We start from the raw sequence: 11,837 nt of genomic DNA, 5'->3' as shown, positions 1-11,837 counted from the left end.
TTGTGGGTCATGAGGATTATCAGTGAGCAAAGCAGATAAAGATCCTGCCTTTTGGTGTTTACGTTCTAGTGGGGGAGACAGAAAATAAGCGAGATGATAAACAAAATATGTAGTATATTTGATAGCAATAAGGCTGTGGAGAAGAAAATACAGCAGGGAAGGAGGATGTTCTGGCAGCCAAGTGCAGATGCATCTAGTCTGTTTAAGGAGTAGAAAGGAGGCATCTACTGTGAGGCACTTGAGGAGACCAGTTTGGTTGGGGCAGAGTGAATGGGGAGTAGAGTAGCTGAAGATGAAGAAAAAGAGGTGACAGGGGGACCAGATCATGTTGGGCCGTGGAGGTCATGGTGAGTTTGTTGGCTTTTACTCTAAGAGAATGGGAAATTACTGGAAGGCTTAGAGAGGAAGAGCAACATGGTCTGACTACACTTCGCAGACTCTCTTTGGCTGTTGTGTTGAGACTACATTGAAGGAGTCAAGAGCAGAAGCAGTGACCAATAAAGGGGAAACAGTGATTGTAGCTTAGACCAGGATGGTGGTAGTGGGATGGTGAAGTGCGGTCAGATTCTAGATATATTTTGTAGGTAGATTCCATAGGATTTTCTCACAGACCAAATGTGCGATGTAAGAGAAAGAGACACATTTTTGGCCTGAGCAATTGAAAGAATGGAGTACCCAATTATAAGATAGGAAAGACTGCTAGAGGGAGCAGGTTTAGGGAGAAGACACATATCAGGAGCTCAGCTTTGGGTAGGTTAAGTTTGTGATCCTTGTTTGGTAGATGTCTAGGTAGAGATTTAGAATTGTGAAAGTCTTTGGTCGCTTTGACAGAGCAGTGTTGGGGGTGGATAAGGAGGGGCAGAAGTTTTATTAGAGTGGATGCAAGAGAGAATAGGAGTAAGGACATTGGAGACTAAGTAAAGATAATGCTTTCAAGAATGTTTGCTGTGAGGGAAGAAGACGAACGAGGCTGGAGGAAGAAGTGGGGTCAAGAGGCTCTATTTTTAAGATGGGCGAAATGGCAGCATGTTTGACTGCTGATGGCATGGAGCCTGTAAGAAGGAAAAACTAAAGATGGAGCAGAGATGCAAGAACTGCTGAAGCGGTGGTGCTTTTTTGAAAATGGCAGCTGGAGCTTTTTCCGTGCTTGTATTACAGTTACTCTAAAAGGTCACTTTACTCTAGCAATCAGCACATGTTTAGTTTTTATCAGTTGAAAGGCCGATTGTATTAAGTATTTAACAAATTTAGACCTCTATAATATAATTTCCTCTCAAATTGTGCAGAATCCACTAGGTTAAACTAACGTGAGATTTTTATGAAAGATGAAAATAAATCATTCAAAAACTTTAATAAAAAAATATTTGTGTTGTGTTCCTCATACTCAAGACTTTTCTTACGCTAGCATTCTGAAATGCATCAAGAGAATATTTGGCAGCTATTGGGAATTTAGCAAAAATGCTCTCTGTTTCATATGTTTAAATCATTAGACTAGTTTTGACCACAATTACTTTAAGCAGTTGATAGACCTAAAACTTACATATGAAGCAACTTTCTGTATAAATTAATTCCCTTTTAGTGCATGTAGGATGTACATTGGAAGTTTTCCTATGGCAAGTTATTTTGTAAAATAAAATTTTATAAGCAGCAAAGACTTATTTTCAAATATTAGATATATCTTATGCCAATTTCACTTATATAGCTTTTTGAAATTGAGTTTTCTTTTTCATGAAACTAGTTTATAAAGTTTAATTGGTAGATGTGTCTCTCATTCTGTATAGGATGAGCATGAAAATCATAGCATTTGAAAAGTAGGTAGAGGGTTTTTTTCTACCTGTTGTAATTCCTTTATGTTTTTTGCTGACTGAATAATTATTTTTCCTAAATCATAGATGTTTCATTTGACTAGAATATAGATAGCCATTTCAAAAGGTAAATTCATGTGTTTTTATACTGTTGGTGCACAGCTGGTGTTCAGTAAATTGATCTCACATTTAGATATTGTATTTTATCATACATATGATATATACATGTGCTACTGTAATAATACAAAAAAAAAAAAACCATTGCCAGTGAGTCAATTCCGACTTATAGTGATCCTTTAGGACAGAGTAGAGCTACCCCCCTAGGGTTTCCAAGGAACAGCTTGTGGATTCCAACTGCTCAGCTTTTGGTTAGCAGCCCAATACTTAACCACTGCGCTACCAGGGCCCCTAAAAAACCCAGCCATTGCAGACGAGTTGATTCCGACTCCATAGCACCCTGATAGGACAGAGTAGAACTGCCCTCATGGGGTTTCCAAGGAGTGGCTGGTGGATTCCAACTGCTGACCTTTTGTTTAGCAGCCTGAGCCCTTAACCGCTGAGCCACCAGGGCTCCATCATAATAATAGCTCCCATTTACTGAATTTTTATCATGCTCCACACAACTGTGAAGGTACCCTACATATTCCCTCATTTAATCCTGGGTGGCACAAATGGTTTGCACTTGTCTACTAACCAAAAGGTTGATGGTTTGAACCCACCCAGTGGCGCCATAGAAGAAAGGCCTTGCAATCTGCTTCCATAAAGATTACAGCCAAGAAAATCCTATGGAACAGTTCTAGTCTGTAACACATGGGTTCTCCATGAGTCGGAATTGACTGGACTGCAAATTGCAATTGACTGGATTTGGTTTTGGTTTGGTATATAAGTTAAGTTTTTATTATCCACGTGTTTAGGAAACAGAGGCTTACTGAGGTCAGGTAACTTCCTTTGGGCAGAATAGAGTCTACTTTAGAAGAATCTGAAAGTCAGCTTCTCTTTGGCTCCTGCCTGGCGGCTTGGAGCCCAGGAGTTGGCAGCTGGTCCGGTCTCTCCTAGCTGTTGCCCAGGTCTCTGGACCCAGCCTGGCTTGGAAGTGAAACCTGAGCATCAGCAGCAGTCGACAAATTCCCTGAGGGAAATCCTAGGATCTGAGGTAGACTGGGAAAGATGGCGGATCAATTTTGCTCTCTTTCCCTTTAGAGCTTAGTGTGTGCTCTCTGTGACTAATAACTTTAGAAGTAGCGGAAGTCCATTATAAACTGAATTCTAGGTGACAGGATTTGAATAGTGTCTTTACAAGTTATATAAAGTCTGACATTTGAGGTGAATCTTTATTCATGGCTATAATTCTATGAAACAATAAAAAGGTTGGCAGCTGATGTCAAAGACAAACTGTCTACTTGATAGTTTGCATTTGGCTGTTTCTGGCATAGCATTGGCTTGTGTGAAGTGTGAATACCGTGGAATCACTTTATTGTACCACTGAGGCTTTACTCTTAACTTTGTTTTTTTCTAGCTCATCTTTGAGGTAACCTTCTATTTCCATTTAATTTCAGTTTGTACATTTTTTTTTTTTCCCAAACCAGATTATAAACTTGCGGTATTACCCTATGAAGTTCAGGCCTAATAGGATATATAGGGCTTATAAACAGGTAATATACAAATATTTAAAATTTATCCTCCTTTTTTGCTATATTTTTATATAACATAAGGCTCACTAGTGTGTTAAGTCACCACCAACATCATTTTTATACCAAAGTTGCATTTTAATAGGTGATTATTTCAAGATTTACTTTGGGCCCAAAGGCTAAATCTAAAAAATATAGCAAAATAATAATTTATGATTTTTTTTTTTTTTTTTTTGCTTTCCAGATCATGTCAGAGTAATCTCAACTTTCTTTAATTACTGGATTACACATATTCTTCCTCAGAGAAACAGTGAATAAAATCAGTATATCTAAGAAGAGTTAAAATTTAACAATACAAAGGAAATATGAAGTGGGCTGAGACTTAATTCCTGTGTATGAAGATGATGACATTCCCTATTTTTTCTTTGAAACCCGAAACCTGTGAACTTTGAAGACGTGTACCATATTATTTATTCATGTGTTTGTACATAGTGGGTCAGGTGTCATCTGAGACTTCAAATGAAAATTTGGGTAAAAATGAAAACTTTTTTCACTTATTTGCAATTGTAAATGTCTTGAATTAGTACATAGAGATTCTGTTTTTCTAATTCTAAAAATTGAAAATGGACATTCTGTTAAATTGAATAAACTATATAGTTTGAGGCTGTTATATTTTTGTAAAGTTTTAAATCACCTTGTATCAGAAAGTCTGCATTTTAAGAATGCTTTATGGAAATTAAAATGTTCTGGTTTAAGTACTTTGATTACAGTTGAATTTCTTCTTTTTCCTCCCTCTTCTCGACTTTGAGAATAAAAATTGTTTTTTCCTGTTTGACCTTTCTTTTCATCTTGGAAGCGGCCACTGGTTTCCACTCTTACTGTGTTTTGAAGACACCGTTCCATTGGTACGACTTTTTAGGAGGGTACTGGCTCTGTCCATGAAAATTTTTAAATGTGCATACTCTTTAGTCCATCAGTTTGACTTTTAAGATTTTTATCCTAAGGAAAAAGTCACACAAAGGTGCAAAAACAGAGGTGCTTCTTGGAGCATTGTTAGTGTAAAAAAAAAGGAAACCACCTAAATGTTTAACCTAGAAGGTTAAACAAATTATAAAATATTCACAACATGCAATAAGGTGCTGCTTTTAAAATAAATGAGATACTTCCATGGAAAGATGTTTATGACAAATTGTAAAGTGGAAAAAGAGTATCCTAATTTTTGTAGAATTTTAAAATGACCTTAATGTACATGGATGGGTAGACCCTTTCCTTTAGAGACTGTCTCAGCATAGCAGCCAGAGTGACCCTGTAACCATAAGCTGACCTGTGTCTCCTCAGCGCCCTCCATGTCCTCCTACCGCAGAGTGAAAGCCAAAGGCGTCCCTATAGCTAAACTTCATCACGACCAAAGCAGAAAGAGAAATGCCATCGCTTAGGTGAGCACAATGTCCTTAAGATAAAGAACCACCAGTTGTTAATGAGATGTACAGCCGTTCTTGGCGCTGAGACCAAATAGGAGTTGACCAAGAAGACGGCAGTCAATCTAGTGAGTAGCCTTATATGGCTGAAGGTGGTTTGTGGAGTCCTTTTTCAAAACACTGGTCCTCAGTGCTCAGGTGCTGGCATGTACCTACACCCCTCCCCCCACCAAAATAAATAAATACACCAAACTCGTTGCCATCGAGTCAATTCCAACTCATAGCGACCCTATAGGACAGAGTAGAACTGCCCCATAGGGTTTCCAAGGAGTGGCTAGTGGATTCAAACTGCCAACCTTTTGGTTAGCAACCGACCTCTTAACCACTGCGCCACCAGGGCTCCGGCATGTACCTAAGGGCAGGTCAATGAGAGAGATGCCCCAAAGTCCAGTGAGGGCCCAGCACCGTCCAGCCCTGTGCTTATCTGCATCTGTGTGGCCTTCAACCAGTTTGCCTTGAATACTTCTCACCCAAGATACCTTTTTATTACTTATTTCTCTCTCGACTCTACCCACCCCTACCCAACGAACCCTCTTTATTTTTATCCAGGTGATTCAAAGTGATACAAGTTCATGGTTTAAAAAAAAAGTATGTGAGGATTGTATTAAAAGATTTCCCACCTTACCCCTACTTCCAGATTCTATAGAGAAGCCACGTTTAGGAGTTAGTATTTTTAATTCTTCTGATGGTTGCCTCCATGGCTGAATCATACTGTATCCATTGAGTTCCATCTCGAAAGGGTGAGGCTTTAATCATAACTACTGTCCATCCCCCAATATTTTACAGTTAGATTATTTTAGCTCTTGTTGTGTGCCATTGAGTCTATTCCGACTCATGGCGACCCTGTGGGATGGGGTAGAACTGTCCCATAGGGTTTTCTAGGCTGTAATTTTTATGACAGCAGATCACCAGCTCTTTTCTCCCAGGGAGCAGCTAGCGGGTTTGAACTACCAACCTTTTCAGTTAGCAGCCGGGTACTTAACCGCTGCGCCATCCAGGGCTCCTTATTTTAGCTCTGCTCTTGTTATATTGGAGCCCTGGTGGTGAAGTGGTTAAGAACTACAGACGCTAACCGAAAGGTCGGTGGTTTGAATCCACCAACCGCTCCTTGGAAACCCTATGGGGCCGTTCTACTCTGTCCTATAGGGTCGCTGTGAGTCGAAATCAACTCCATGGCAGTGGGTTTTCTTGTTATGTTAAATAATATGCTTCAGTCCTTTGAAAATACCTCCGTTTCTGCACTGTGCCTCCCCTCTTGGCTTTCCCTCACCTCTCCTCCCTCCTTTGCATGTCCCATCTGTCTGCTGTATTTTCAGTTTGTCATAGTTGATAATGATCACACTCTGGTCAATAATTAACTGAAATTATTCTTCTTCTGTCTATAGGCTGACTTTAAAATGTTGAAAGCAATAAAAAGCACTGCCCTTGTAAATACTGTTCAATCCAAGGCCCAGAAGTAAGATCAGATGACAGCTTTTTGTTGGTGGGTTTTATATCACTATCCGAGCCACTGAGCAAGAAATACTCCTGGGACGGAGGTCTCTTCGACATGCTCACGTGTTCAGAATCATGCCCCATGTTTGTGTGTTTGCTTCATATTTGAACTGTGACTTGTCTGTACAGTGTTTAGACTCTTCCCTCTTACTCCTACTTGCCATTAGTGGCACCAATAGGCTGTGAAGTAATCACTGTCACCGTCTCGTTTATGCCCATGCTGTCTCAGTTACCTAGCGCTGCCCTAACAAAATATACCACAAGTGGGTGGCTTCAAAGAACAAAAATTTATTTTCTCACAGTGCTGGAGGCTAAAAGTCCAAACCAGGGTGTCAGCCATGTTGGTTCCTTCTGCAAGTCTCTCTCCTAGTTTCCGGTGACTGCCGGCAATCCTGGGGATTTCTGGGCTTGTAGATTCATCTGCTGCCGTCTTCACATAGCAGTTTCCCCTGGTGTTTATCTATTCCGCCCTTTTTATGAGACACCGCTTAGAAGGGGTTAGTTTAGGAGCCTCCCTACTCCAATGTGGTCTCATTAACAGAAGCAGACGCCTATTTCACAACAGGGTCATGTTTACAGGTACGGAGGTTAAGACTTCAACATTTTAGGGGGGGATGCAATTCAATCCATAGCGCACGTGGAGTAGCTGTCTGGTAAAACAAATAAGAAAGCCTGACACAGGCAGTGAGGTTGATGTGCATTTCCCTGAAAGGCAGTAGGTTCTGCAGTGCCCAGATATTTCTCAGGCCAAAAAAATTCAGTAACAAACCCCTTTTTAATAATCCAAACCCTTTGGCCACTGCATAAGACACTTTGATACTTCTCCCGAAAGCAGAGGTAGTGATACCGGATATAACACCACTCCAAATGTACGTAGAGCTGTTCTCCCAATACCTTTTATGTTGGAGAGGGCCATAACCACTCAACCAGGAGTGGCATGTAGTTCAGCCTCACCTGGACCTTCTTTCCCACAGGGTAGGACTCCAATACATCATTGATCCTCTCGTTCTTTTGGATGCGATCAATGTAAGCACACAGCAGTCCACCTCAATCTCCTCTGTTACCCTACTGCCTCCTTTTTCATTGATTTAACTTTCTTTAAACTAAGCTTGTCTTGTTTTCTGTGTCCAATAAAAAAGAGCACCTTTCTGATCAAGACTTGTAAGCACTGTTTCTTTTCTCCTGAGGCTTCTAATTTCCTTCTTAATTGATGTGCGTTCTTGTTTTTCTCTAAATTTTCCAGCATGAGACTCATGACCACTATTGAATCTACTTTCCTCCCAGTAACACGCCTTCTTTGACCGTTTGACCTACAGTAAAAAATAAATAAAAAACATTCCCGAGAGGTTGATTCCAACTCATAGCAATCCTATACGATAGGGTAGAACTGCCCCATAGGGTTTTCAAGGAGCAGCTGGTGGATTCGAACTGCCAACCTTTTGGTTAGCAGCTGTAGCTCTTAACCACTGCATAACCAGGATTCCTTGGCCTGCAGTAGGGAACTGTTATTCTCATAGCCCTCTACACAGTTTCACCTTGGAATTTCCCTTTAGTGCTAGTAGTTTCTTGGGTAGAAGCACTCTACGGGGTCTGGGGTCTCTACCACCTACCTGCTTCATTGTTTTGCACTCTCATTTTACTGCTCAAATGACTTCCTTAGAAATGGCACATGGGAAATAAATGTTTGGGGTCATTGAATGTCTGAAAATGCCTGTATTCCACTCCAAGTTTAATTTATCATTTGGCTGGACATAAAATTCTAGATTGGGTTTATTTTTCCTCAAAATTTTAAGGTAGTTGCTCTAATTATCTTCTAGCATACAGGGGGGTTGATGAGAAGTCTGATATCAACCTAATTTTCAACACTTTGTAGATGAACTGTTTTTTTTTCCTCACTGACATCTGTTAGAATAAAAACCAACCAAACCCGTTGCCATCAAGTCGAGTCAATTCCAATCATAGCAACCCTATAGGACAGAGCAGAACTGCCCCATAGGGTTTGCAAGGAGTGGCTGGTGGATTTGAACTGCCCACATTTTGGTTAGCAGCCGAACTCTTAACCACTGTGCCACCAGGGTTTCCACTGTTAGAATAGTCTTTAAATTTTTGTTGTTAGTTGCCATTGAGTTGGCACCAACTCATGGTGACCCCATGTACAACAGAATGAAATGTTGCCCGGTTCTGAGCTATCTTCATGATCACTGGTATCGTTATCTAAAGAATAGTCTTTAGATCCTTAGTTTACTGAAATTCTGTGTGTGACTGGGTACAGGCCTTTTCTGTTTTCTTCTAGGCACTCAGAGGACCCTTACGTTCTGAAAACTTGTCTCCCTTTAGCACAATGAAAACGTCTTGATTTCTTTGCTAACTCCTGCCACCACCACCACCACCACCACAATTTTCCGTCTACATTCTTACTTGTTTTCTTAACATGTTTATTGATTTATTTCATCGGTTATAGGTTTTAATTTCCAGAGTTTTTTTTTTCTTCTTTGTAGTATTCTCTTCATTTATAGATGCCATATCTTTCTAAATCTCTCTAAAAATCTTCATTATCAATCCATTTTCTGCTGCCCTTGGCACCTTCACTCTACACTTGAGGCCAAAGCCTCACTAGTGTTCTGCTGGAAAATCGGCTCCCGCTGCCACTTCTGCCATTTTGTACCTTTACTCTGACTTCTGACTTCCTCTGTTGAATGATCCATCAGTATCCTTCTATATGCTTCCCATCTTCAAAGACATAGTTAATATCTCTCATTCATTGATAAAACCCCCACCCAAATCCCTATCTTTTCCATTCTCTTGGCTGCTATGGGTTCATTTCCTTTTTCACATTCTGTCATTTCAATGAGACCTGAAGGATTAGAGGAGGGATGGTGTTTGCTGGATGTGTAGATTCTACCATCTTGAATCAGAACCTCTGACAAATTCTGAGGAATAGTGAATTTGAGATGTTACCTGGCAAATACCAAAAGGATGCTTTTTATTACCTGATAAGGGACCATATTAACATTCTTTGTGAAACTTGAAGAACTTACCAAGGCCAAGTACTTGATGAGATAGCCTCTTCTTAGAAATAAATAGAAGTACTTTTTCAGAAAATTGTTGACTATCTACTATACAGTTGAAATGTGTGATTCAAGTCTCAGACCCTGACTTCTGTTATAGAATTGGTATTGTTCAGTGGGTGATGATATGTGAAAACTGCCCAGAACTGATTGTGCCCTTTAGATATATCATAAAATCTATAATTTTATGCTTGGAATTCTAAGAACAGCAGATTCATAAGGACAGCAAATGGGGACTTAAGAAACTGCCTAATCCATCGTTCTCCAACAGTGGCAGTGCTCCAAACATGAAGCTTCAAAAGAGAGGAAAGGAAATCTTAAGCATGTATCTCCATTGCTTTCCGGTTGGTCTGCTTCCCACTCATCATTTCCCTCCTGGTTGCTTAGAAGACATCTTTTCCACTAATGAGAACCTTTTGAAAGCAGGGTGAAAGAAAGAATCATTAGCAGTTCTAGAGATCAATTAATTTGTTACCAGTTGCTGTGTAACACTCCAAGCTTAATGAAGGTTGACAAGCAAAACAGCAAATCAGGACTTGATACTATAAAGTATTCCCACTGCACTCTTGGTGCTGTCTCTTTGAGAATGAAATTATCCTGGGCAAAACGGGTTTCATTTTGTAAATAAACAAGTGCATAGTTTTATATAACTGGAACAGGATAAAGCAGACACTCAAATGAGGTATCTTGGCAAAATGCCACACCTGGAAGTTGGAACTACAAGAAAACATCAGTGTCCCACATTCTGGATAGCCTTCATCTCGTTTCCCTCACTTTTGGAAAGATGTAGTCTGCTGTGGCATATCCTACCTACCTGTCTTCTTCCTTCTCTTACCTCTTAATACATAAATCAACATGGGATATCAGAGTTGTCAGAGACCTTGGGAATCATGTTTTCACTTATCTTAGTTACCTAGTGCTGCAGTAACAGAAATACCACAAGTAGGTGGCTTTAAAGAACAGAAATTTATTTTCTTACAGTTCTGGAGGCTCAAAATCCAAATCAGGGTCTTGGCCACTTCGAATTCTTCCTTGTCAGTAGCCCCAGGTGTTCCCTGGTTCCTTGGCTATCCTTGGCTTGTAGATGATAGTCACATGGTGTCTCTCTTCACCCATGTGTGTGTCTCTATGTCTGGTCTGGTCTTTTTATAACTCAGAAGTGATTAGGTTTAGGATCCACCCTACTCTGGTATGATCTCATTAACATTACAAAAGAAAGCCCCTATTTCCACAAATACAAGGGCCAGGAGTTCAACACACATTTTGGGGGGATACAGTTCAATCCAAAACACCCTGAGCTCATCCTACAGACCGTCCCATGGTCATACAACACCAGGTAACACATCAGTTTCCTGATTCCCTGCTTCCATTTAAGAGCTTCCTGGATGTGCCTCAGGGAAACTTGGCCTTCTAACAAACCAGGTTGGAATCCTCCAGTTTAAAGCACCTTTTAATTAATAATACATTTTTGCCAATATAAAAATAAACTAAATATTGACAAATCTATAATTTTCTTATGAATTCTGAACATCTAATTTGTGTCTCCTAATTATGAACAATTTATATCTTTTTTCATTCCCCGTAAATTAAAATACTATTGATGGAGTGGGAAAAAAACCTTCTAATTTGTAGGTCAGATTTTTTTTTATACTTTAATTGATTTCTTTCTGTTCTCAGTATAGAGTTCCTTGAAACTCTATTCCTCTTTCTATAATCTTGTTCGGTTTTACTTTGTGACACCCTGTCCATCCATTTACCTGACCACACCCAGAACACACAGAAGAATTGGGATATAATTAGGACTGGTGAGGTGATTAGGCTTTATTGGTTTTGTGTACCCCTCTAGTTCCAAAAAGAAAAATGCCTCCTTTAGAAAAGAAAAACAAATGAACCTTGTCTCTAGTATGTCAGCATAAATATAAGAATCTTGTTTATACCACTGTGATTGAAGTTGGATGATAATTAGATCAATTTATCTTTTACTATAGTGCAAAAATATTCAGTTCATATAATTTATTTTCTCTAAACCATATCAATCAAGACAAACAGAGAAGGAAGCTCTCAAGAGATGTGAGGGATTTTTATTAGGTTGATAATACGAAGACCATTGTGCCGGAAGAAAAACAAGATAGTATTTTCTAAGCCCATCAGCGCTCTACTGCAATCCTGTGATCTTGGTATTAGGTTTCCCAGCAACTTGAAGTAGTGAGAGCGCATATGCATGCAAGTCTCCCTCTGCTTTGTTCCCCTGGCCCAGTTGCTGCAATGTTTGCAGTGTTTCAGGGGAAAAAATATGTCCTGAGTTGACCTCCACCCAATGACCGCTATATCGATACTGGATTTCTCTTTGTCCAGCTCTAGCTT

General features: G+C 39.8%; 1 protein-coding gene across 1 annotated transcript in view; it reads left to right on the top strand.

Annotated features, from left to right (window-relative positions):
• The window catches only part of ERICH1 (glutamate rich 1), a 100,810-nt gene extending 96,443 nt beyond the window's left edge, over nucleotides 1-4,367 (top strand). Inside the window, exon 5 of the mRNA XM_023728232.1 lies at nucleotides 3,678-4,367. Within this exon, the coding sequence (XP_023584000.1) occupies nucleotides 3,678-3,751 (74 nt within the window). The 3' untranslated portion in view covers nucleotides 3,752-4,367. The remainder of the gene's footprint in view (nucleotides 1-3,677) is intronic.
• Nucleotides 4,368-11,837: the final 7,470 nt, after the last annotated feature.

Source organism: Trichechus manatus, unplaced genomic scaffold (assembly GCF_000243295.1).
Source record: "Trichechus manatus latirostris isolate Lorelei unplaced genomic scaffold, TriManLat1.0 scaffold00023, whole genome shotgun sequence".
Lineage (NCBI taxonomy): Eukaryota > Metazoa > Chordata > Mammalia > Sirenia > Trichechidae > Trichechus > Trichechus manatus.
The sequence above is the reverse complement of the archived record's forward strand: the minus strand, read 5'-3'. Positions and strand labels throughout refer to the sequence as shown.